At 34.8% G+C, this 21,273-nt stretch overlaps 2 protein-coding genes across 2 annotated transcripts; both read left to right on the forward strand.

Annotated features, from left to right (window-relative positions):
* The first annotated feature begins 6 nt into the window (after positions 1-6).
* Positions 7-3,890, forward strand: LOC107852426 (UDP-galactose/UDP-glucose transporter 4). Its single transcript, XM_016697461.2, has 7 exons — positions 7-326; positions 1,749-1,777; positions 1,866-2,067; positions 2,247-2,489; positions 2,593-2,694; positions 3,187-3,294; positions 3,407-3,890. The coding sequence occupies exons 1-7, from the start codon at positions 201-203 to the stop codon at positions 3,653-3,655; spliced, it is 1,059 nt and encodes a 352-aa protein (XP_016552947.1). The 5' UTR covers positions 7-200; the 3' UTR covers positions 3,656-3,890.
* A 9,240-nt stretch (positions 3,891-13,130) lies between these two features.
* Positions 13,131-21,163, forward strand: LOC107866023. The gene is made up of 9 exons (XM_016712206.2): positions 13,131-13,347; positions 15,983-16,140; positions 16,604-16,691; positions 16,776-17,010; positions 17,539-17,613; positions 18,879-18,976; positions 19,361-19,483; positions 20,349-20,438; positions 20,746-21,163. The coding sequence occupies exons 1-9, from the start codon at positions 13,288-13,290 to the stop codon at positions 20,857-20,859; spliced, it is 1,041 nt and encodes a 346-aa protein (XP_016567692.2). The 5' UTR covers positions 13,131-13,287; the 3' UTR covers positions 20,860-21,163.
* The last annotated feature ends 110 nt before the right edge of the window (positions 21,164-21,273 follow it).

Here is a 21,273-nt window from a genome sequence, read left to right on the forward strand (position 1 = left end):
TTGTTATAGAGTTTGAGGGGTTTGAAGGACTATTGATTTTTTTATTTTCTTGAATTTCTTAAAGTTGCATTCTTTTTGAACTTTCATTGCTTGTTAGAGTTTGAGGGGTTTATTGTTTTTGTGTTTTCTTGAAGTTTCAATTTTTTTTTTTAATTATTTTGTTTGTTAGAGTTAAAGGGGTTTGAGGGAAGAGGAAGGAGATGAAGAATGATGATCAAGCAAGGTTTTTGTTTGGGATTTCACTATCTGATAGACCCAAATGGCAACAATTCCTCATTTGCTCTTCTGGATTCTTCTTTGGTTATCTTGTTAATGGCTTGTGTGAGGTCTGTTTCATGCTTTTTTCCCCCTCCATGCTTCATGGTTTTGCATTTATTGTATATATATTCTTGTAGAAAGTTTCTTATAAGTGCTTTTTGAATCATTTGGATTACTGTTACATTGACCTTGAGTTTGTCCCATAGTTGTTGTTTTCCTTCCATTCTAGGGACATCAACAACATAGCCAATGTAATCCCACAAGTGGGGTCGGGGAAGGGTAGATTGTATGCAGACTTTATCCGTATCTTGTGAGGCAGCTAGGTTGTTTCTGATAGAACCTGAGTCCTTTATGTGCTTGTGGAGATTTTCACCATTTGTAGCTTTTTGGGAGAGTTTTTTTCATAAATGACCATCTTTTTGTCTGCCATGGAACATATGGACCTTTTAGACCACTGTCTAAAGACACCTTTTGAGCAAACTGAAACTTTATAAGAAAACATGAGGCCACACGGTCTAAAACTTTGTAGTTATTGCAAGCTTTAGACGACAGTCAAATGTTTTGTCGGTAAGGTTGAGAAATTATGAGCAAACATTATACACGAGTCTAATGTTTTTCAGAAGGGTAATTTCCTAAGGGCTATATTTACACACCTGATGAAAATAGGGACAGAATTTAAATGGGGGCCTAACATGGGCTAATTTATAGATCTTTGCGATTTGATTACCGATGGATAGAGACAAAGCCCGAGGATCAGCATGTAGCAGATTTAGCCAAAAGATGAGACACAACAGAAGCTAAACATGTAAATAGATGACACAGACTAGTTGAAATTAAGGCTTAGTTCTAATAGTATGATGCTTAAATTAGGCTGAGTGTTGCTTGGAGTCTTTCAGTTTATCTAGTGAATTGTATGTCATTAGGAAAGGTAGAGAGCTTCTAGTGTTACAGAACCTCAAATTATTGGATAATTATGGTGGAATAGGTCTATATAGAGCAAAATGGATGGACTTCGACTAGTTGGGTTTGAGGTGTTGTTTTTCTTGTATAGCGGATACACAGGTGGTGTTTTGCATACACGTACTTGAAATCTTAGATCCGACTCTTGGTGTAAGTCTCTTTAGTTGACTAGTTGTGGAACTTTTATCATAATTCATTTCTAACTTTTGCTCGCAATATCATAGGTGTAGTACAAGGTCTGCAATGATAGCTGTTTTAACTTTGTTCATGCTATTGTCTTGGTAAATTTTCGTAAGTGGTGTTTCTCTTAATATGTTTTTCGAGCGAACTGGTAACAGTGTTCATGATGTATTACTCCCTCTATCGACGCTGTCCTTCTATATGTTTTTTTTTTCAATCCTTTGATATTCAGTGTTTTTTTAATGATGTTCATCTCTTCTATTAATGTTAGGCTTAATTTTGTTCTTAGTTCTTAATCAAATTCCATGTTGCGATGTAAATGCTTCAATTTTTTTAACTTCTATTTGCAGGAGTATGTATACAATCGGCTGGGATTCAGGTAGGCTGCTATCATCCTTCACATTGATCATTGTTATAGTTATCGACATACAATTTCTTTGTGACTCTTTTTTTCATTCTGGTTTCAGCTATGGGTGGTATTTTACCTTTGTACAAGGTTTTGTATACCTATTTCTCATACGTGTACAGGGTTTCACCACAAAGCAAATGGTGAACCCGTGGAAAACTTATGTGAAGCTATCTATTGTACTCATGTGTTCTCATGGATTAACAAAGGGCTCCTTGGCTTATCTAAACTATCCAGCACAAATCATGTTCAAATCCACTAAGGTATATTATGGAGGAAACTGAATAATCACTAAAAACTTAATCGTTAATACTTTACATTACAAATATATTGGTAATGGTGGTGATGGTACTGGCCAATCTATCTGGATTTGTAGGAAAGTTATCATGTTATGGTAGTTTACATTGATCTAAATCGGCTATATATGTTTTTTGGAGTATAGGTACTACCGGTAATGGTAGTGGGTGCCTTTATGCCTAGCTTGAGGAGAAAATACCCGGTTCAAGAATATGTCTCAGCTGTGCTTTTTGTTGGGGGCCTGATATTTTTCACCTTAGCGGATGCCAATACTTCGCCAAACTTCAGTATCATCGGTGTCATTATGATAACTGCTGCACTGGTGATGGACTCTTTTCTCGGTAATCTGCAGGAAGCGATTTTTACACTGAATCCTGATACCTCTCAGGTACTTATCATGTGTTTATAGTTATGACATGACTAGTTAAAGTGCCTGTTGGTATGTCGAGTAATAATTTTAATAATTTGATTGTCCCGCTAAATCTTATCAGAGGGAGATGCTATTCTGCTCAACAGTTGTTGGCGCACCTGTTCTACTTCTGCCCATGATATTAACTGGAGAACTCTTCATTGCATGGAAATCATGTTCCGAGGTGAACAAATAAATCCCTTTCTGATACATTTTCAGATTATTCTAGGTTCACTTGTTTTCTTCGTTTGCCCTGAGATATATGGAGAATAACGAATCAAGAAAATAGAGAAACAACTCGCTCAACTGGAAATCCCTCGACAGATTTGATTCGTGGTCTACTTAGATTAGTCGCGATTATCCCTTAATCCAGTATACAGTTTTTCTTTTACTTAATCTTGGCCGATTTGTGCAGTAAAAGCAACATAAACTATTTATCCCAGCATGCGCCCACATTCAACTGATCTTTACTTCTCTAGTTATTTACCATCATTCTGTTATATATCGACAGATTTTGTAAATGAAATATGTGGAACTCTGTACATCGGTTTAGGAATAACACTGCGCTCAAACTTTATATTGATAATAGTCTTTCTCTAAGTGAACTCTTTTGACATTCTTTTCGTCTGGCTGCTATAAAGTTAAATGAGACTTTTATTTATCGCGTAACTTGCAGCATCCGTATATTTATGGGGTCTTGGTATTTGAAGCAATGGCCACATTCATCGGTCAAATTTCAGTGTTATCACTCATTGCTATTTTTGGTGCCGCCACTACTGCTATGGTAAATCTTCTGATCAATCGAATCATCTAAACATTGAGGTGTTCCTGTTGTTCGTGTTTCTAATTCTATTCTTAAAACTGAAATGCACGTCTAAATATCGATTCATATACAGGTAACGACAGCAAGAAAGGCAGTGACATTGTTGTTGTCATACATGATCTTTACCAAGCCTCTAACCGAACAACATTGCTCCGGATTGCTGTTAATATCTATGGGAATTGTTTCGCGACTCTTGCCAGAGAATAAACCTTCCCAACGAGCTGTGAAATCAGATAACATTAGGCAAAGTCATGACAAAGACGACAATCTATCATCAGAAAATGTTGCAGATGAAGAGAAGAGACCATTAGTATGTGCTTGAAAAAAGTTAAAAAAAAAATTAGCTGAAGGAAAACTAGTTGTTAGTTGTTTTTGTTCTCTCTTTTGCTTTTTTTGTTGTTTTTTTAAGCCTATTTGCTTTATTTGAAAGATTTATTTTTTCTTTTTTGGGTTGTAAAGGACAGAATAACAAAAGCTCTATTAAGGTGGGGTTTCTTTTGTTGAATTTTAGAACTCTCAAAAAAAAATTAAAAAAATTAAGGGAATTCTTTCATTTAGATGATGCTCTCTATAGTTGTTTGATTTAGTGAATTACTTCGTACTAAATGAAAATCAGATAAATAAATAAAACTTGAATTTGTATAAGAATCAAATTTGAAAGGGGAAATGATTCATTTAGAAAAGATCCGATACCGAGTGAATGAAGAAAAAAAGGCTCCATTAGATCAAATTGTTTTTTCTTCCTCCAGAGGAGATTAGTCTTGGTAGAGTCGCATTCAGGGCTAGCCCAGCTATTCGATTTAAGGCCCAATTGGACGTAGGGTTAGATAGGCAACTCAGTTTCAGTTTAAAAAGAAATCAAATTTGTAGTTGTAGTTTCTATATGTTGGGCGTAAAAAGTTAACATTTCGTTTCAAGTAGTAATATAAGGTTGCGTATTGATCGATTCGATTTTGAAGTTTATCGATTCAACTTATCAATTTTCGATTTGTAGACATGTTTAATCATTATAGTCATAAAATATTGATTTTATAGGTTATTGGTCGTTATCGATTAATCATTAAGATTTCATTAAAAAAAAAAATCACTTTAGAAACAAGGTGGACAAACCAAATGAATCATGCACATGAGTTGGCAGTTGCATCTTGCTCAAAAGCAAACACGAAAACCTTATAAAATAACTGAGAACAGGGGCGGCTCAAGTACGTTAGTGGCCTAAGGCCAAAATCAAAGGGAGACCTTAAATTTTTAAGAAAAAAGTTATTTTTTCAACAAAATCTATTTTAAAAAATTATATTTTCGCTTTCTTCTAATAAGTCTCTTTTAATTTGTAATACAATCAATACATTTAATTTTTCTTGAGATATAATACTCCAAGTATATCAAAATTCTACTAATAATACTTTTATTATATATATGAAATTTATTTTTTACACGTAATATATATTATTACTTAAAAAATTGGGGCCCCTCAAATTTAGGGGCCTTAGACGGTCGCCTTTTTTTCAACACGGTAGAGCCACCCCCGACTGAGAATTTGAGATAGTCAGAAATAAAAGTATAAATCTAAACCCTAAGTCTCGGACTTCATAAATCAAATGATATAAATATAATTTATTAATCTACTATCGACTTATCAACAACTCATTAAGAAGAACCTTAAACCATTAAGAATTGATAACCTGACGGAAAAAAAAAAGTTAAAAATTGTTGTTGAAACCGCTAAATCAGTAACTCATTATCAATAATAACTTCTTCTTTTTTCAATTTGAGATACTTCCTCCATTTCCAAAAGAATGGCATATAACAATTTTTTAAAGAAAAAATAGTTTATTACCCCTCCAACCTTTAGTCGAAATCCCAACTACACACTCAACCTTTAAATGTGACCTATTACCCCCTGAACCTTTTTTACCGAATTTATGATCCCCTTGAACTATTTAAAATAGAAATTATAACACCTCTAAATATCCACAACCACATTTATGTTGAGAGGTGAGATACACACATTTTTGACACGTGTAAAATATATTTAATTTTTTTAATCAATTTTTTATTCATTTCCTTCTACAATTATTACTTCATTATTTTGTTCATCTTTCCTTCTACATTTCCTTCTTCATTTCCTTTCTATTCATCTTTCTCCTTTCTCTTCATCTTCTTCTCTTTCTTCAATCTCGAAAGCCATTTTGGTCCAACAACTATAATAGACCATTTTTTATTTATTATGCTTTCTCTTTATTTTTTCTTTCCTTTTCCATTTCATTTTCTTTTCTTTTACCAAATTCTCTTTAATCCTTGCCTTTCATAACTCATTCTCGAATCGCCTTGATCTCTTTAACTTCCCCCAACAACGAACAAAAAAGTGAAGAAGACAACGAAGAAATAGGTCTAAATTCCATTTTAGTTTTTTTAAAAAAATTGAAGAAGCTATCTAGGATAAAGGTGCGGGGAGAAACAAATGTTAATTTTGATTTAATAATGTTGACATCAAAAAATTCAATTGATGTTTGCACTTTGTTATGATTTTTTCTCCATTAATGACAATAAAGTTCATCAACTTGATGGTTGGTGAGTTTGTTCTCACAGGTCGGAAAAGTCATTTTAATTAATTTTAGCAGTGCTATGGTAAAAAAATCATCAACATTGACGATTTGAAGATATCTGCTTTTTAGTGTTGATGTGGCTGTCGAAAAATTGTTCGAAAAAATGAGAAGTGACGTGCGATGTTGAGATTGAATGTTTGTGTGTTGTTTGATCTTTGTTGTTGGTGAATAATTGTTCATGTTGGTTTATTGTCGATTCTTTGGTTATGAACTGTGTGATGAAGTCGAAAATAATAAACAACATCGAATTTGAAAATTTTCGACAACCTCAAAGTGAGAAATAATGACCATTTCAATTATTAAATTTTCGACGATCTTAAATCTGAAAACAACGAACAATACCAATTTCAAAATTTTCAACGACCTTAAAGCCGGAAACAATGAACAATACAGAATTTAAAATTTTCGATGACCTTAAAGTCGGAAACAATAAAGAATTTTAAAATTTTCGACGACTTTGAAGTCGGAAATAACGGACAATACCCATTTTAAAATTTACGATGACCTTGAAGTAAAAAATAATGGACAATATCGATTTTGAAATTTTCGATGATCTTGAAGTCGAAAATAATAAACAACATCGAATTTAAAATTTTCAATAACCTTGAAGTGGGAAACAATGAACAATATCAATTTTTAAATTTCCAACGATCTAAAATCTGAAAACAACGAAGAATACCAATTTTAAAATTTCCGACGACCTTGAAGCCGGAAACAATGAACAATACCGAATTTAAATTTTTCAATAACCTTAAAGTCGGAAACAATAGAGAATTTTGAAATTTTCAACGACCTTCAAGTCGGAAACAATAGACAATACTCATTTTAAAATTTACAATGACTTTGAAGTCGTAAATAATGGACAATAGCGATTTTAAAATTTTCGACAATCTTGAAGTTGGAAACAATGAACAATACCCATTTTAAAATTTTCGACGAATTTGAAATCGAAACCAATCGATTTTGTGCTTGGAGATAAGAAAAATGATAAATTAATTTTCGATGCCGTTGATGAGTTGCTGGATGTCATTGTTTGTAAGAAGAAGATGAAGAAGAAGAAAGAAAGAAAATGAATAAAGAAAAAGAATAATTAAAAATGAATAAAGAAAATAAAGAAATATTAAAAATAATTTTTTAATAAAAAAAATCGTCCTCACTCTCTTGCCATGTCAACGTTTAAGGGGGGTGATAAATCTACTTTAAAATAGTTCAGGAGGGTAATAGACCACCTTTCAGTCTCAAAAATGTAATTTTTTTCTATGGAGGGACAAAGAAAAAGTGGATCCAAAATCAAATTTTATCATTCCAGGATTAGTGAACAAAATCAATGAGTTGGAAGAAGACTTATGGCTTAAACAGGTCCAAATTGATAAATTGACGTAGGAGAAGAGGCACAATGGAAGATGGAGGTGGTGTAGGTTCAATAGGAAGATTTTTGTATGTATTTTGATTTTTCTTGTTGTTATGTTCATCATCAGCAAATGAACTGAAAATAGTTGCTAGATCTGATCTAATATGGTGTAAATTTTGTATACTTCTCTCTAAATATATTAGATTATGTTATGTTATATTGTCTTTTGCCTAGTCGTACTTCATATGTTTGTTTTTGCATAATTTTACTTTTGATGTTTATTGTGTTGCTGCTATGTTATTGTTTGCACTTACAAAATCGTGTCTTGTGTCGCTGCTATGTTGTGGTTTACAGTTACAAAATTGTGTCCTGTATTGCTACTATATTATTGTTTACACTTGTTGTATCTTGTGTTATTGCAATGTTATGTTTACACTTGCAAAGTTGTCTATTGTGTTGCTGTCATTTAAACGTACAAACTGGTTTAATGATAATGTTGTTTAGGCAAAGCACTGTTCTAATGCTATGTTTTTCTTTACGCTTAGATAGTGCAATGGTAATATTGTGTTAACATTATAGCAACATCACCACAATTTAAACAACACAACAATAATGCCTAATGACAACGTTCATCAACAAAACATTCCAACTTCACACATCATCATTCATACCAAAATATATTCACATTCATAATGCCTAACCATTAGGCAACATTAGTCAACAAAATACAGTACTTAAATTATTTTCCAACACTAAAATAACATTGTTTCCATGTCAACTGAACTAACTTAAAACAGTGATTAAAATACATCAACAACACTACAATTTTCATGGCATGTTGGACTGTGAAGAAGCAGTATTTTGACTTCGATGGTTTGAACTACTTCCCACTTTCTTCTTTCTTTTATTCTCTTTAAGTTCTTGTAGTTTTCTTGTTGAGATTGCTGATTTGCTATTCCATTTTAATTTACTGATACTACTTGATGTATAACCAATGTCACCAGTTACATCAGCTGATCTTGCCACCTTTGCTTGACCAGTAGAGTATATCTTACTGCTAGGCATGCCAGGCTACAGAAAAGGATAAAAAAGTTTAAGAATCAACGTATATCAATGACTTGTAATTTAAAAATGATATAACAAAGTAAGAGACTTACATTTAGGACTTTAAAGTCATTTTCATCTTGAAACACACCCATTCCTACTACTCTTTACCTTTCGAATGAAGCAGTGTTTCCCCTACCACTATCCATTCCTCTTTTTGTAATTCTAGCTATTAAAGATAATGTAAAAAAATCAGGAGGTGCAGAAGAGGATGCTGGAAAAATAGCAGGTACTGGAGGTGCTGTAGGTAGAGGAGTTGCAGTAGCACCTACTGAAATTGTTCTTTTATGTCTCCCTCTTTCTTTTTTGCTTGTAGGGGTTCACTAATAGATTCTGATGAAGTTTTCTATAAATATAAAAGGAATGTTATGAATTGAGAAAATTAAAACTAAAGTCAAGCATAATATACCTTTGATCTGCCTCTTTCCCTGCCTGAACCATTACTTTTTCCTTGAGGAGTAGCATTAGGTGCTTCTGGTGGAGTTTTCTACATATAAAAAAAATTGTTAACAATTAGAGTAGTGTTATAACATAATGAATTCATATGAAAAATTACCTTTGGTCTTCCTCTTCCCCTGCCTGAACCATCCTTTTTTCCTTGAGGAGCAGCATTAGCTGCTTCTGTTAGAGTTTTATACATATTAAAAAAAATGTTAACAATTAGAATACTGGTATAACATAATGAATTCAAGTGAAAAAATTACCTTTGGTCTACCTCTTCTCCTGCCTGAACTAGTAGCTGTTGCTACTGCTGGTGTAGTTGGTTCTGCTGATGGTTCTCTGTGAGGACAACCCCTTTTGTTGTGGTCTCTAATATAACACAAACTACATGTCATTGTTAGTCCAGTTCTAGGCAATTTTTCTGACTTCTTTGTTTTCCCAACTTCCTTCTTCTTATTCTTAGCTGGTCTGCCAGGCAGGGTTGTGATTTCAGTGGTGCAACAACAATGTTTGAAGAAACTGATCACATTTCCATGTTTGTAAGTGGTTGAAGAACATTGGCATAAATCTGCAAATATGTTTTCTTACTGTAGCACCTGTCAATATATTCATACAGGGGGTACTTTTTGAACAATATTGCAGCCACACCATGTGCACATGGTATGCCTTTCCTTATTGGAGAGTAATTGGACTTTCAAGTATTTGAAAAATCCCTTAAAGTGCCTATTTTTGTCATCAGCTTTACTCTGATTTCTTCAAGCATGGTAATGATGGTCTTGTGCCTAGCTGGTAAGATCCATGCATTAAAGCACTCTGACATGTTATTATCCACAGAATCACATTTCACTTCAGTATTGAAGTAAAGTTTGCACCAGAAATTAATGTTGAAGTACATTAAGTCATCAATTATTTTTGCAGGACCAAGCAACTTTATCTTCTGTATGTTTTTCCTCAATTGAGACTCAAATATACTTTTGGCTATCCTCCAAAATTGTTGTCTTCTTTGAAAACCTCTCCATTCCTTAGCCCAATTAGCTAAGATATGCCTTGCACATCTTCTATGCTTAGATTGAGGTAACACCTGTTCAATTGCAGTAAACAGTCCCTACAATACAAAACATGCAATAAAACAAGGTAAAATTACTACATAATTACATTTACTTGGCTAAACTAGAAAAATAAGTACACATAATACAGAATACATACCTTCTGCATATCTGTAATCAATGTGAGACCTTCTCCTTCTCTAAGTCCTAGGTCATCCTTTATGCACCTAACAAACCAACTCCATGTGTTTATGTTTTTCTTTTCAACTACTGCCAAAGCAAGTGGCAACATCTGATTATTACTATCTTTTCCAACAACAACTAACAATTGCCCTTTACAAACTCTTTTAAGAAAACAACAATCTAAACCTATACACTTCTTACAATGTACCCATGTCTTCTTCAAAGCATCAAAACAGATGTAGAAACTCAGAAATTTTGGTTTACTTTTTTCATTAGCCTCACCAAGTTTAACAACACAACTTGTCCCTGAATTTGTCCTCAGCAGCTTATCCTTGTAGTCAAGAATTCTTTCAAATTTCACAGCATGATCACCCATGATATCTTTCAACACTTTAGTTCTTGCTCTTCTCACAGTGGTTTTACCAACATACAGTTTGAATTTTTTTCTTATCAACTCTTGCAAATTAAATACCCTTGTATTTGGCTGCTCAATTATTCTCTTTGAAGGTTTCAGCTAAAAATTTTGCATTGCACAAATAATTTCTGGTTGTCTTGTTGCAAGTATGTTTTGGAATGTAAGTTTTTATGATGAAGTCATTTGTGGTATTGTCAAGACCTGCCTACAAAAGTCATGGACAATCATCCTTGCATCTAACTCTAACCTTTTTTGGTTCATTCACTCACTTCTCCACAGCAACCCTCTTTTTTACTGCATATTTAGTCACAGCTCTTCTAAATTCATTGACATCTTTAAACATCATACCCAACTGCCAAACAACTTTCCTTGCAGTTGGGTCATGAATGATTTTCTGGGCTGTTGGCCTTTTTTTCTTGACAACTTAACAGATCTTGCCCTACTAGATGCAAGCACATCATGTTCTTCATCACCACAACAATCATCTTCATCTAACCCTACTAGATGCAAGCACATCATGTTCTTCATCACCACAACAATCATCTTCATCTAACTCAAAACTACCCTCATCAGAACTTGCAAAGTAAGGCTCATCACCACCCAACCTTCCTTCATGACTTACTTTACCTGTTTCAGTGTCATGAAACCCTAGATCTGGTCTTGCTTTACCTACTGGTATCTCTGCATTGTCAGCTGGTACTTTCTCTTTTCTTTTCCTCCTTTGGAACTTCCTCTTTTTAGCTTTCAACTCCCTAACCTCCTCATGTACATCACTACCATACTCTTCATCATCATCATCTTCAACTAATTCTCCTTCTGATTCAACACTATTCTCAGTAGAGTAATCAGAACCCTCTTCTTCTTCTTCTGAGAAATCACTTCTAGCAGGACCAACATCTATATCATCAACTACAGCAACACTAAGTGTAGCAGCACTAAGTGGAGCAGCAGTAGATGTAGCAACACTAGGTATTGCAGTAGATGTAGGCACACTAGGTGCTGAAGCACTATATGCAGTAGCACTATCTGCAGTAGTGAAATGAGGTGTGGTAGTGCAAGGGGGTGAAGTTGAAAAAGAAGTAAAAAAGTTCTCCTCATTTATATGGTCCTCACCTAGCATAAAGTTAGGCCTATCATCAAAAGATTCACCAGATTCCTCTATATTCTCAAGACTTTCATTTTCTAAGAATTTTGGGGGGGGTCCACAACAATTGGCTCATCCACTAAATGCTTGACAAATACATCTACTTCATCTCCATTTTTCAAGGAACACATCATTTCAAAAATATTCATATCATTGTCCACATCTACCAAAATGCCACTATTAGGTGGTTTAATGCTAAAGGTGCATGTTGTGCTATATCCTAATTTTCTTATATAGTCTCTCAATTCAAAATATGACATCTTGTCAATATCAACATCTAAGAATTCTGTAATTTTTCCACCTTTGTAAACCGGTTCTCCACTACTTAAATCTAACACTCCACCATGGTACCATCTTAGAATAATCAAAGTAAAATCACTCATGTTTGACCTAATGACAATAAACACTCAAATAAGACAAAGAACCATAGCAGATATATTATCGAAAATCAAGCATCAACAAACTTTAATATAACTACACCATGCTTAAACCATGAAGAAAAAACACGAATTTATATCACACTAGTCTCTATCACATTATGCGACTAAGATGAGAAAGATAAAAATTGATTACATGAAAATTGTTCTACTTCGGTACAAATTGAACACCTAAACAACAAAATAGTTACATGCACATACTACCACACACAATTTATTGCTTTATTTTTCAGATTGACAGTAAATCCTAAAAAATCCCTAATTTTTAATGAATTCACTAAAACATTAACAAAAACCCTAAGTAGAGATGTCCTTAAGAACTTAATATGTTGCTAATTGAAAACTTAGACAACATTTTTAGCAAGAAACACAACTTATTTTGCACATCCTAAGCAGTCACCATATGCTTAGGGCAAACTATAATTAACAGTGACAATAGTTTAGGGGGAAAACGACTACCTCTACTAAGTTAATGCTGCAATCGATGACTTGATCTTCGAAAATCCACAGAACTTTATCAGTAACATAAGATTCACAAACTAAAAAGGCTAAATTCGTATGTAAAGGTGGGAGAAAATTCGTCAAGGGAAGAAAGAAAAAGAGAGGAGAGAGAGGAGAGAAAAGAGAGGAAGTTGAAAGGGTGATAATGAATTGGTTTTAGGAGGGAAATAACCTGGAAGACGTGGGATCCGTGCGTGTAAATACGAAGGAATTATGAATTGGTTTATGTTGTCAGCTCAGCATTTAGGGGGTAATAAATACATGAAAAAATAGATTAGGAGTGATAGGACTCTCGTGAAAATTAAACATATAATTGAAATTTGAGGTAAAGCTTGAACGGTCTTTTGATTATTTTGTCTTCTTTTTTTAAACAAAACCAATATTAATTTTCGATTTTGAACAGCCATATATTTACAAGTGCTGGGTCCCACCTGCATCTTGATTGCCTGGTCTGTCAAATTAGACTGCTAAAAAAAACAAATACCACATGTCCACGTGAAAATTACACCACTTTTTTAGTGCCCCGTTATTATATGATCACCCATAACATCATGGGCCCCAAATCGAACGATCCAAATTGAATATTAGTGCCCCAGAAACCCAATTACACCGGCCCAATTCACTGTAAACAACAAGAACCAAAAAAACCCTAATTTTACAAAAATTTTGAACCAAATTGTTGTTTGTATACTCAAAATTTGAAATTTTGTTTGTTGGATTATCTCAATGATGAGAGGAACCAAACGATTCGCTCCGTCCGATTCCAAATCCTTCACTAACGACTCTGTAAGTTTTTTTTGTTTTTTTACATATTTATACACTAAGTATAATGCTTTGAAACTTGAAAATTAGCTCTTAAAGCTGCTCCTTTATGCTAATTATTTAGTTTTCAAGTGTATAAAGTAGTGAACACAGCCAAATTTGTGTGAACAATTTTTTTTTTTGATAACCGTGGTGTCCGGACTAGCTTTCGTGCACCGTGGCTAAATTCACGGGATACCTGCCAACTCCCACCAACAACAGATATACTTAATTTGTTGCTGCTACGTTATGCTTAATTCGTAGTTTTCAAGTGTGTAAAGTAGTGAATGCAGTCAAATTTGTGTAAAGAGTTGTTCTTTTGTAAGTGTGGTGTCCAGGCCAGCTTTAGTGCACCTCGACTAAATTCACGGGATACCTACCACCTCCCATTAGCAACAGATATACATAATTTGTTGCTGCTACGTTATGCTTACTTCGTAGTTTTCAAGTGTGTAAAGTAGTGAATGCAGTCAAATTTGTGTAAATAAGTGTTTTTTCTTTTTGTTTTTTTGATAACCATGGTGGGGCTAGGTTTCCCGCTCCTTGGCTAAATCCACGGAATACCTGCCACCAACAACATATATCATGTAACTTTGTCCACCAAGGCTAGGACAGAGGGGAAGAATCACCTAGTGTTTTATTTTTTCAGTGTGCTGAAGTTTAAATTTTTAAAAATATTAGTGCTGTTGATTCTGTTAAAAAGATGAATTTTTGAGTTTTCAAGTTGTTATGCAGTTGAATGTGTATAAAGGAGTCTTCTTTAGTTAATGTTCTGATGTTTGAACAGCCGTATGGTACAGTAGATAGGATAAGTAGGGATTCTGTTAAAAATATGATCTTTTTAGTATTGATGAAATGGGTGTGAACAGAGTGGGAGGTATTTAAGAATATTCATAGAGCTGAGAGTAACTACTAATTTGCATGGGGTTCATAGATTGATTAATTAGAGCTGTCCTGTTGTTCTGAGGGAGGAAAGCTGTCAAATTTGTGTGAACTGTGAAGCTAGCATTTTTTTGTGTAGATTTTCCCAGGGTTTAAGTAAATGTTAATAGTTTTTGGCTAGTCTCACCTTTGTTTCTCCTTACTCCTAATCGTATTTAGTAACCACCTATTTTCTTGGTTCTTCGGTTTACTATCTGTTGTTGTATTTGCTTTGTATCCTGTTTTTGCAGTCTTATTTTATTATAATCGTTCTTCAAATTCTTCACTTCTTCTGAGCCTAGGGTCTATCTGAAACAGTTTCTCTATCCTATGAAGGTAGGATAAGGCCTGTATACACCTATCCTTCCCAGAACCCTGCCCCCACTTGTTGGATTGCACCGAGTAAGTTGTTGCTGTTGTTGTAGAGTTGTTGATTCTTTTAAAAGAGGAACTATTTAGTGTTGGAATGAGATAGATGTGAACAGAGTGGAAGGTATTTATGAACATCCATAGAGCTGAGAGAAACTAATTTGCAATAAAGACCATAGTTGATTGATTGATTGATTAGAGCTGCCCTGTTGTCTTAAGGAGGAAAGTTGTTAAATTTGTGTAAAGGTAGCATTTTTTGTGTGGATTTTCCAAGGATTTTAAGTAAATATTTATAGTTGTTGGTTATTTGTCTTGAAATACAAATTATTTAGTATTGGACTGAATTGGCTGAATAGAGCGGAATGGATAGTGTTGCTGGCCATCTCTCTCTATTTGAAACTTGAAGCATAGCTCTTAAAGCTGCTCCCTTATGCTAATTTTTTAAGTTTTCAAGTGTGTAAAGTAACGAATGCAGTCAAATTTGTGTTAAGAAGTGTTCTTTTGTTAATATTCTGTAGTTTGAAATTTTAGATATTAGAGGTGTTGATTCTGTTAAAAAGATGAACTTTTGAGTTTTCAAGTAGCGAATGCAGTCAAATTTGTAAAGGAGTCTTCTTTGTTAGTGTTCTGAAGTTTGAATGGTCGTTTGATACACCGGATGGGATATCCCATGAGACTATTTTATCCCACCCCTCCATATGGGATAAAACAGTCCTGGGATTGGTTAATTCCTCATACCAAATATGGGATAAAGTTAATCCCAAACTTTATCCTTGGATTGTTTTCCTTATCCGGTGTACCAAACGACCCCAACAGATATTGTTGTTGTTGATTCTGTTGAAAAGATGATTGTTTTAGTATTGGAATGAGATGGATGTGAACAAAGGGGAAGATGTGTAGGAATATTCATAGAGCTGGGAGTAACTAATTAGGAATGGAGTCCATAGTTGATTGATTGATTGATTAGATCTGCCCTGTGGTTCTAAAGGAAAAAAGTTGTCAAATTTGTGTAAAGCTAGCATTTTCTTGTGTGGATTTTCCAAGTTTAAGTATATAGTTATAGTTGTTGGCTATTTAGTATTGGCTGAATAGAGCGGAATGGATAGTATTGCTGGCCTCAATTACTTGGGATTGAAAATTAAGAGGCAGTTGATTGACTTGTTAGAGTTGTTATCATTGTCTTGATTGGAGAATAAACAATGCTTTGATTTTGCTTTTGGAGGAAATTGCTTAAATTCTTTCAATTCATCATGGAATGATGTTCATATTGCATCTTAGTTGTGTAATCTTTGTCGTAACCCTTTTATGTATCTCTTGTTCGCTGGTTCAGGAGGAGGTTCAGGGCAAAAGAATAATGTCAGGATCAATTTTTGATCCACAAAAGGCTGAGCAATCCCAACCACAAACTATGAAGATGCCGCAGTTAGATATGCAAAGGGCTGAATCATCTAGACAGCATGTGAGAGCTCTCAATACTCAGTTTGCCAGGTCTCTCATCTTTCTGTTTCAACTACTTAGTTTCTTGAGAAGTAATTTTGACATGCTCTCTGTGGATTTTCTATCTCTCGACATTCTTCCTGTAACCACAACCCCCACCCCTACCCCCTAAAAGAAAGAAAGAAAGAAGAAGTAGAAAGAAAACAATACCAAAGGTTGAAATAAATAATACAAAAAGGGAAAAATGTGCTGTCAGAGACTGGATTGGGGAGTCTGATCTAATTGAAAGTCATGTTTTCTTTCCCTGGAGTCTTTCTCTATGCTGCCAAATAGAATAGCATCATGTCAAGCTATGTTTTCCTTGATTTGTTAACTGACTGGTTCTTCGCCTTTATGAGACTTCTGTTTTCTTGTTTATCTCCATTGAAGTTGCTTATCTCATTGGAGGATTAAAAGCTTTCGCAGATGTAGAGTCTGTATTGAACTAGTGGAAACTACTTGTTTTTGTGGGCAGTTGGGTCCAAACTCAGTTACAGAACCACCCTGATGAACTTTGGGAAGATGGACTTCAAGACTACTTAAACCACTCTTCAACTATCAAGGTATCTTCGGCATCTCGCAAATTTCACTATCTATTTATAGCTGCTTGACTGCTTCTTCATATGCTGGTGGTTTTTCAATTGCAGGAGAAGTTTAGTGACATTGTGAATTGGCTAAAAGCTAATTCTACCAGTGGAGAGAATAAATCTACACTGGGATCCCAAGCTGCGTCAAAGACCCTAGGGTCAGAAAATAATAAGGAAAGTGACGCCAGATTATCTTTTCTCAAACCCGCTGTTCCTGTGGCTAATGCTACTTCAAGTTTCGGTGCATCATGGAGCTCAGGAGGTCTCTTTAACAATTCAACTCCCTTTTCATTTGGTGAGTCTTCTTTATCCTGGATGTTTTATAGTTCTTCTTTCTAATTCTTGCTTCCTCTTTTTTAATATTATGGTGTCTTTATTAGTCTAACTGTGTAGGCGCAGAAAATTACTGTATTCCTTTATAGTATTAGCTCATTCTCAACCAATTTAGCTCATTGCTTCTATGTAGCTGAAGCTAGGTAAAGAAAAAATTTAAACTGCAGTATCATTTATTCTGGAATTTTTAACTCAATACACAGTTAGGACACTTCTTGATGTCAGTTTCCTGCAATAGCTCTGTGATAAATAGACCAGTCATATAGGATATGTTCATCCTCATTATGTATTGGAAACTGGGCTATTATATTATTATAATTTTTTATGAACATTGAAACAAAAGATCGATCTTTTCCATGCTCATTTTTTTTTTTTCGATTTTGTCAATTAGCTTTTTATCCCATTGCATGGTTTTATCTGAATGTATACATGACTATAATTCTTCACCTTACAGATTTATTTGACTGCTGAACTTACCAATTCTTTTTAGGGCTTCAATCTTCGGTACAAACCCAAAATTCGGTACCTGCAAAAAACGATGCTGCAAATGATGTTCAAGATGCTGGTAAGATTTGGGAGCGTTCATGTTTCAGTTGATTTTTGCTAGGTCAAATGTTTTTTACCTCCTTATCTCTTGTGCTTCTTGAAACTCATTGTTTTCATTATTTTATTTTTCGTATCGACTCCTCTAGACAATGGTCTCTTGTCCTATTCAACATAGGTACATCGATGATAGATTAGTACTGGGTATTTTATTTCATCATATGAGAGCACACACTGCGTTCACCTTATTTTCATATCATATACAAGATTGTAGATGATTTATTGGTCAATTCCGTTGGTTAGTGACAGTCATGTGACCGTATGGCTGGTTAACCTTTTCTTTTTCTTTCTTTTTTGTTTAGGCGTTTTTTTAGTTTGAGTAGCTATATATTTGAACTGTAAGGTGCCAGTTCAAATGCCTATTGCTTTGAGAGTATTAAAAAAATTCTATGACTATGATGCCTGGGCTAGTTTGCGCACACCTCGACTATTCCACACAGTACCTGCTACCTTCCACTAGCACAGATACTGGATAACTCTGTGCACCAAGAGTTGGCCCGATGAGAAGAAATCACTTGTTTTTTGCCATTTTGATTGACCACTGGCCCACACCCTCTATTCTTTATTTCTCTAGTCAAGGAAGATCCATTATTTTCTGGTTGCACCTATCGGGGCAGTCGTTGACAGTAGCAGGGAAATACCATTGTCTAATTTACTTTTGGAATTTTTGAACATGAATTTGGAGTTGAGACGCGTGTCTGTTTTTGTTTGCTCCAATTCAATTTTTTCTTTAATCTCCAATTCAATTGAGTGTCAGAATTTTGTCACTTAAGGTCACATCTTGATGTAACAGATATTGATCGGAACTGCTGACTAGTGAGTGATTACAGAACGGAAGGTAGAATAATATTGTGTAAGCAGTGGTATCTATGTCCAAAGCCGAAAGCAGGTCAAGCTGAGACTAGGCCAACACATACCTAGTGTTAACCATATAAACTGGACCGGGTTTTGTTTTCCTTGTTTTTATAGCATGGTTAAAGAAGTGCAACAGGGAGGGAAAAAAAAAGAAGAATGCCTTCATATACAGAGTATCCCAGTCTCTAAGCGCTTAGTTTCTCACTGACCCTGTGAACAATTTTTGTATAGACATTTGAAGCAAATAAAGAATTTTATCTCAGATAGTGTTTTGGTGACTATTCTTTTTCTTTCTTCAGGATTGCCCTCAGGAGATGGTGAATTTTATTTTATTTTTTGCTCCTTAACTGGTGGATAATTTTTGCAATGCAGAAGATGAAGTGGAGCAGCCAAGCAGCCCATCTGTAAAGAAGACTGAAGAAAAGGGAATCACTGTAGTTCATGAAGTCAAATGTAAACTTTATGTGAAGGTAACATTGTACAAGTGCTTACTCCTGTTCAAGAAAAAAAAGGATTTCTTGCGTAGTTCTTTTTGGTGATCTAGTCATATTACTGGATGGGTCACTAACCAATTTTCAAGTCTTTAAACTTCAGTCTTATTTAGTCTTAAGATGTATACTATCTTATAAAAATTCTAGCTTTACTTTATACTGCATCTCTCTCATGATATTTGTATAATTAGAACTTAGGTATGTTACATGTTGACAAGGTGTGACCATGAACACTCTTTTCCAGATATAAATTCAAAACCTATTCTATATATATAAAAATTATGATGAATTTGAGTCATCTAGCTCAATCTTTTATCTGCTCCGGTTATGACATTTCTTTTTTTCCTTATTTCCGTTGCTCAGTCAACTGATCCAGCAGACAATGCATGGAAAGACAGGGGCACAGGTCAGCTTTCTATTAGGTGTAAAGAAGGTGTTAGCAAGGGTACCCGGGAATCCAAACCAACTATCCTGATTCGAAACGATGTAAGTTCCATGCCATTTGTTGCTTCCAGTTGACCCCCCATGCCATCCATATTAAAATACATTATATGTACCCTAGTCCCATCAAGGAAATAATATCCTTCATTCTGCTTTTGTGGAGGACCAAGTGTTCGTATATTTTTGCTCTTGCCCATTGTTTAGGAGGGTTCCTTTTAAAATAAAAGATTTTTCCTCGTTGGAGAAGGAGGTGAGGTGAATAACGGATATTTCCAGCAGTTATAATGTGAATATGCTTTTATTCGAGCTTGGGTTGCTTTGCTATTCGGTCATGCTCGAGAAATTATGAGTTAAGTTGAGCTTGTGACCAATACGAGCCAATGCAGTGCATGAGCTAGCTTCTTTGATTCTCCCCTCTCTTCATGTTTCTTTTGATATATAACTAAAAGAATAAGATAACATCTGACACAACCTTAGTGAGCAATTACCAGTACAACCTATGCCGGTCGGAGGTGGCTAGGTACCTATACTGTGCGACCTACCCTGCTCATCATTGTTATCAAAAATAAAAAATGAAAAAATAATAGCAAAAATAACATAAACAGTGGAAGTTTGGGATGTTATTTACTCTAGGGATTGTACTGAATTCGTCGAGAGGACAACAAAAATACAATTTCCGCTTCTGTTTGACTTGCCACTCTAAAGCGAACAAAGGAAACAAGATTATTTGTCTCTATCCTACATTTTTCTCCTTTCTTTTCCGCATCTAAGGGATATAGATGCTGGATATATAACTGCTTATTTCTGTCTTGCTCTTCAGACATGAGAACTAGATCACACCTTAACCTTTCTATTTATCGAAAATGATTACACTTATATTTCTTTTCCGCCTGTTTTATACTTGTTGCAGGTTGGGAAGATTTTGCTTAATGCATTGTTATATCCAGGCATTAAAACAAACATGCAGAAGAACTCCGTTGTTGCAATATTCCATACCTCGGTAATACATCTTAACCAAAATTATCCGTTTCATTCTTATAAAATGCTTGCCAGTTTGAACAACTCCTGTAAGTGTAAATCTAACGAGCATGGTTCTTGAAAGCTTGCATGGTTCTTTTGAAAAATGAATTTATCAGGAGAGTGCAGTTCAGGACTCATTTCAACTACTGAGATTTCCAATTTTTATTAAGTTAGAATAACAAAGCTAGAACTTGAAGAAGTTACTTTTATTTGATGCCATAGGTTTATTTTATTTCCTTCTCCTCCAACTGCACTGGATGGTTGATTGTAGTGCTTATATTTCGTAGGGCGATGGTGACAATGATGCTGTTGTCGCACGTACATTCTTGATAAGAATGAAATCAGAGGAGGATCGAAATAAATTGGCAGCAGTCATCCAGGAACATGCTCCTGCTGCCTGAGAACTACCTTGGCAGCAATTTTCTGTTTGTACCATTACCCACCTCCGAGCAGGACGGATGCTTGGAAAGGATCACTTTACCTCTTTGACAGTTTCCTGGAAGACTCTTGACGGTCTAGCAGTTATGGCTTTAGCTTATTTTGCGGGACAAATGAACTGATCCTGTTGTTGTAGGAAGTGCTGCTCCATCGAGAGGCTTTTACACTGTATTATATAGAGGAAAGATTTGAGATATGCCCAACAGAATAATAAGAAATTGTAAAAGTTTCTAATATTTGTTGGGAAAGAGTACCTTATTTCATTCATTTTTTCCATCTTACCCCACTCGTGTATTTTTCAGTAGCTAGACTCCGTCTTCTCAATCGCAAAATTATGTTGCTACTTGCTATTGCCAAGCTTAATCTTTTTGTGATAT

The sequence above is a fragment of the Capsicum annuum genome, chromosome 1, assembly GCF_002878395.1.
Source record: "Capsicum annuum cultivar UCD-10X-F1 chromosome 1, UCD10Xv1.1, whole genome shotgun sequence".
Classification (NCBI taxonomy): domain Eukaryota; kingdom Viridiplantae; phylum Streptophyta; class Magnoliopsida; order Solanales; family Solanaceae; genus Capsicum; species Capsicum annuum.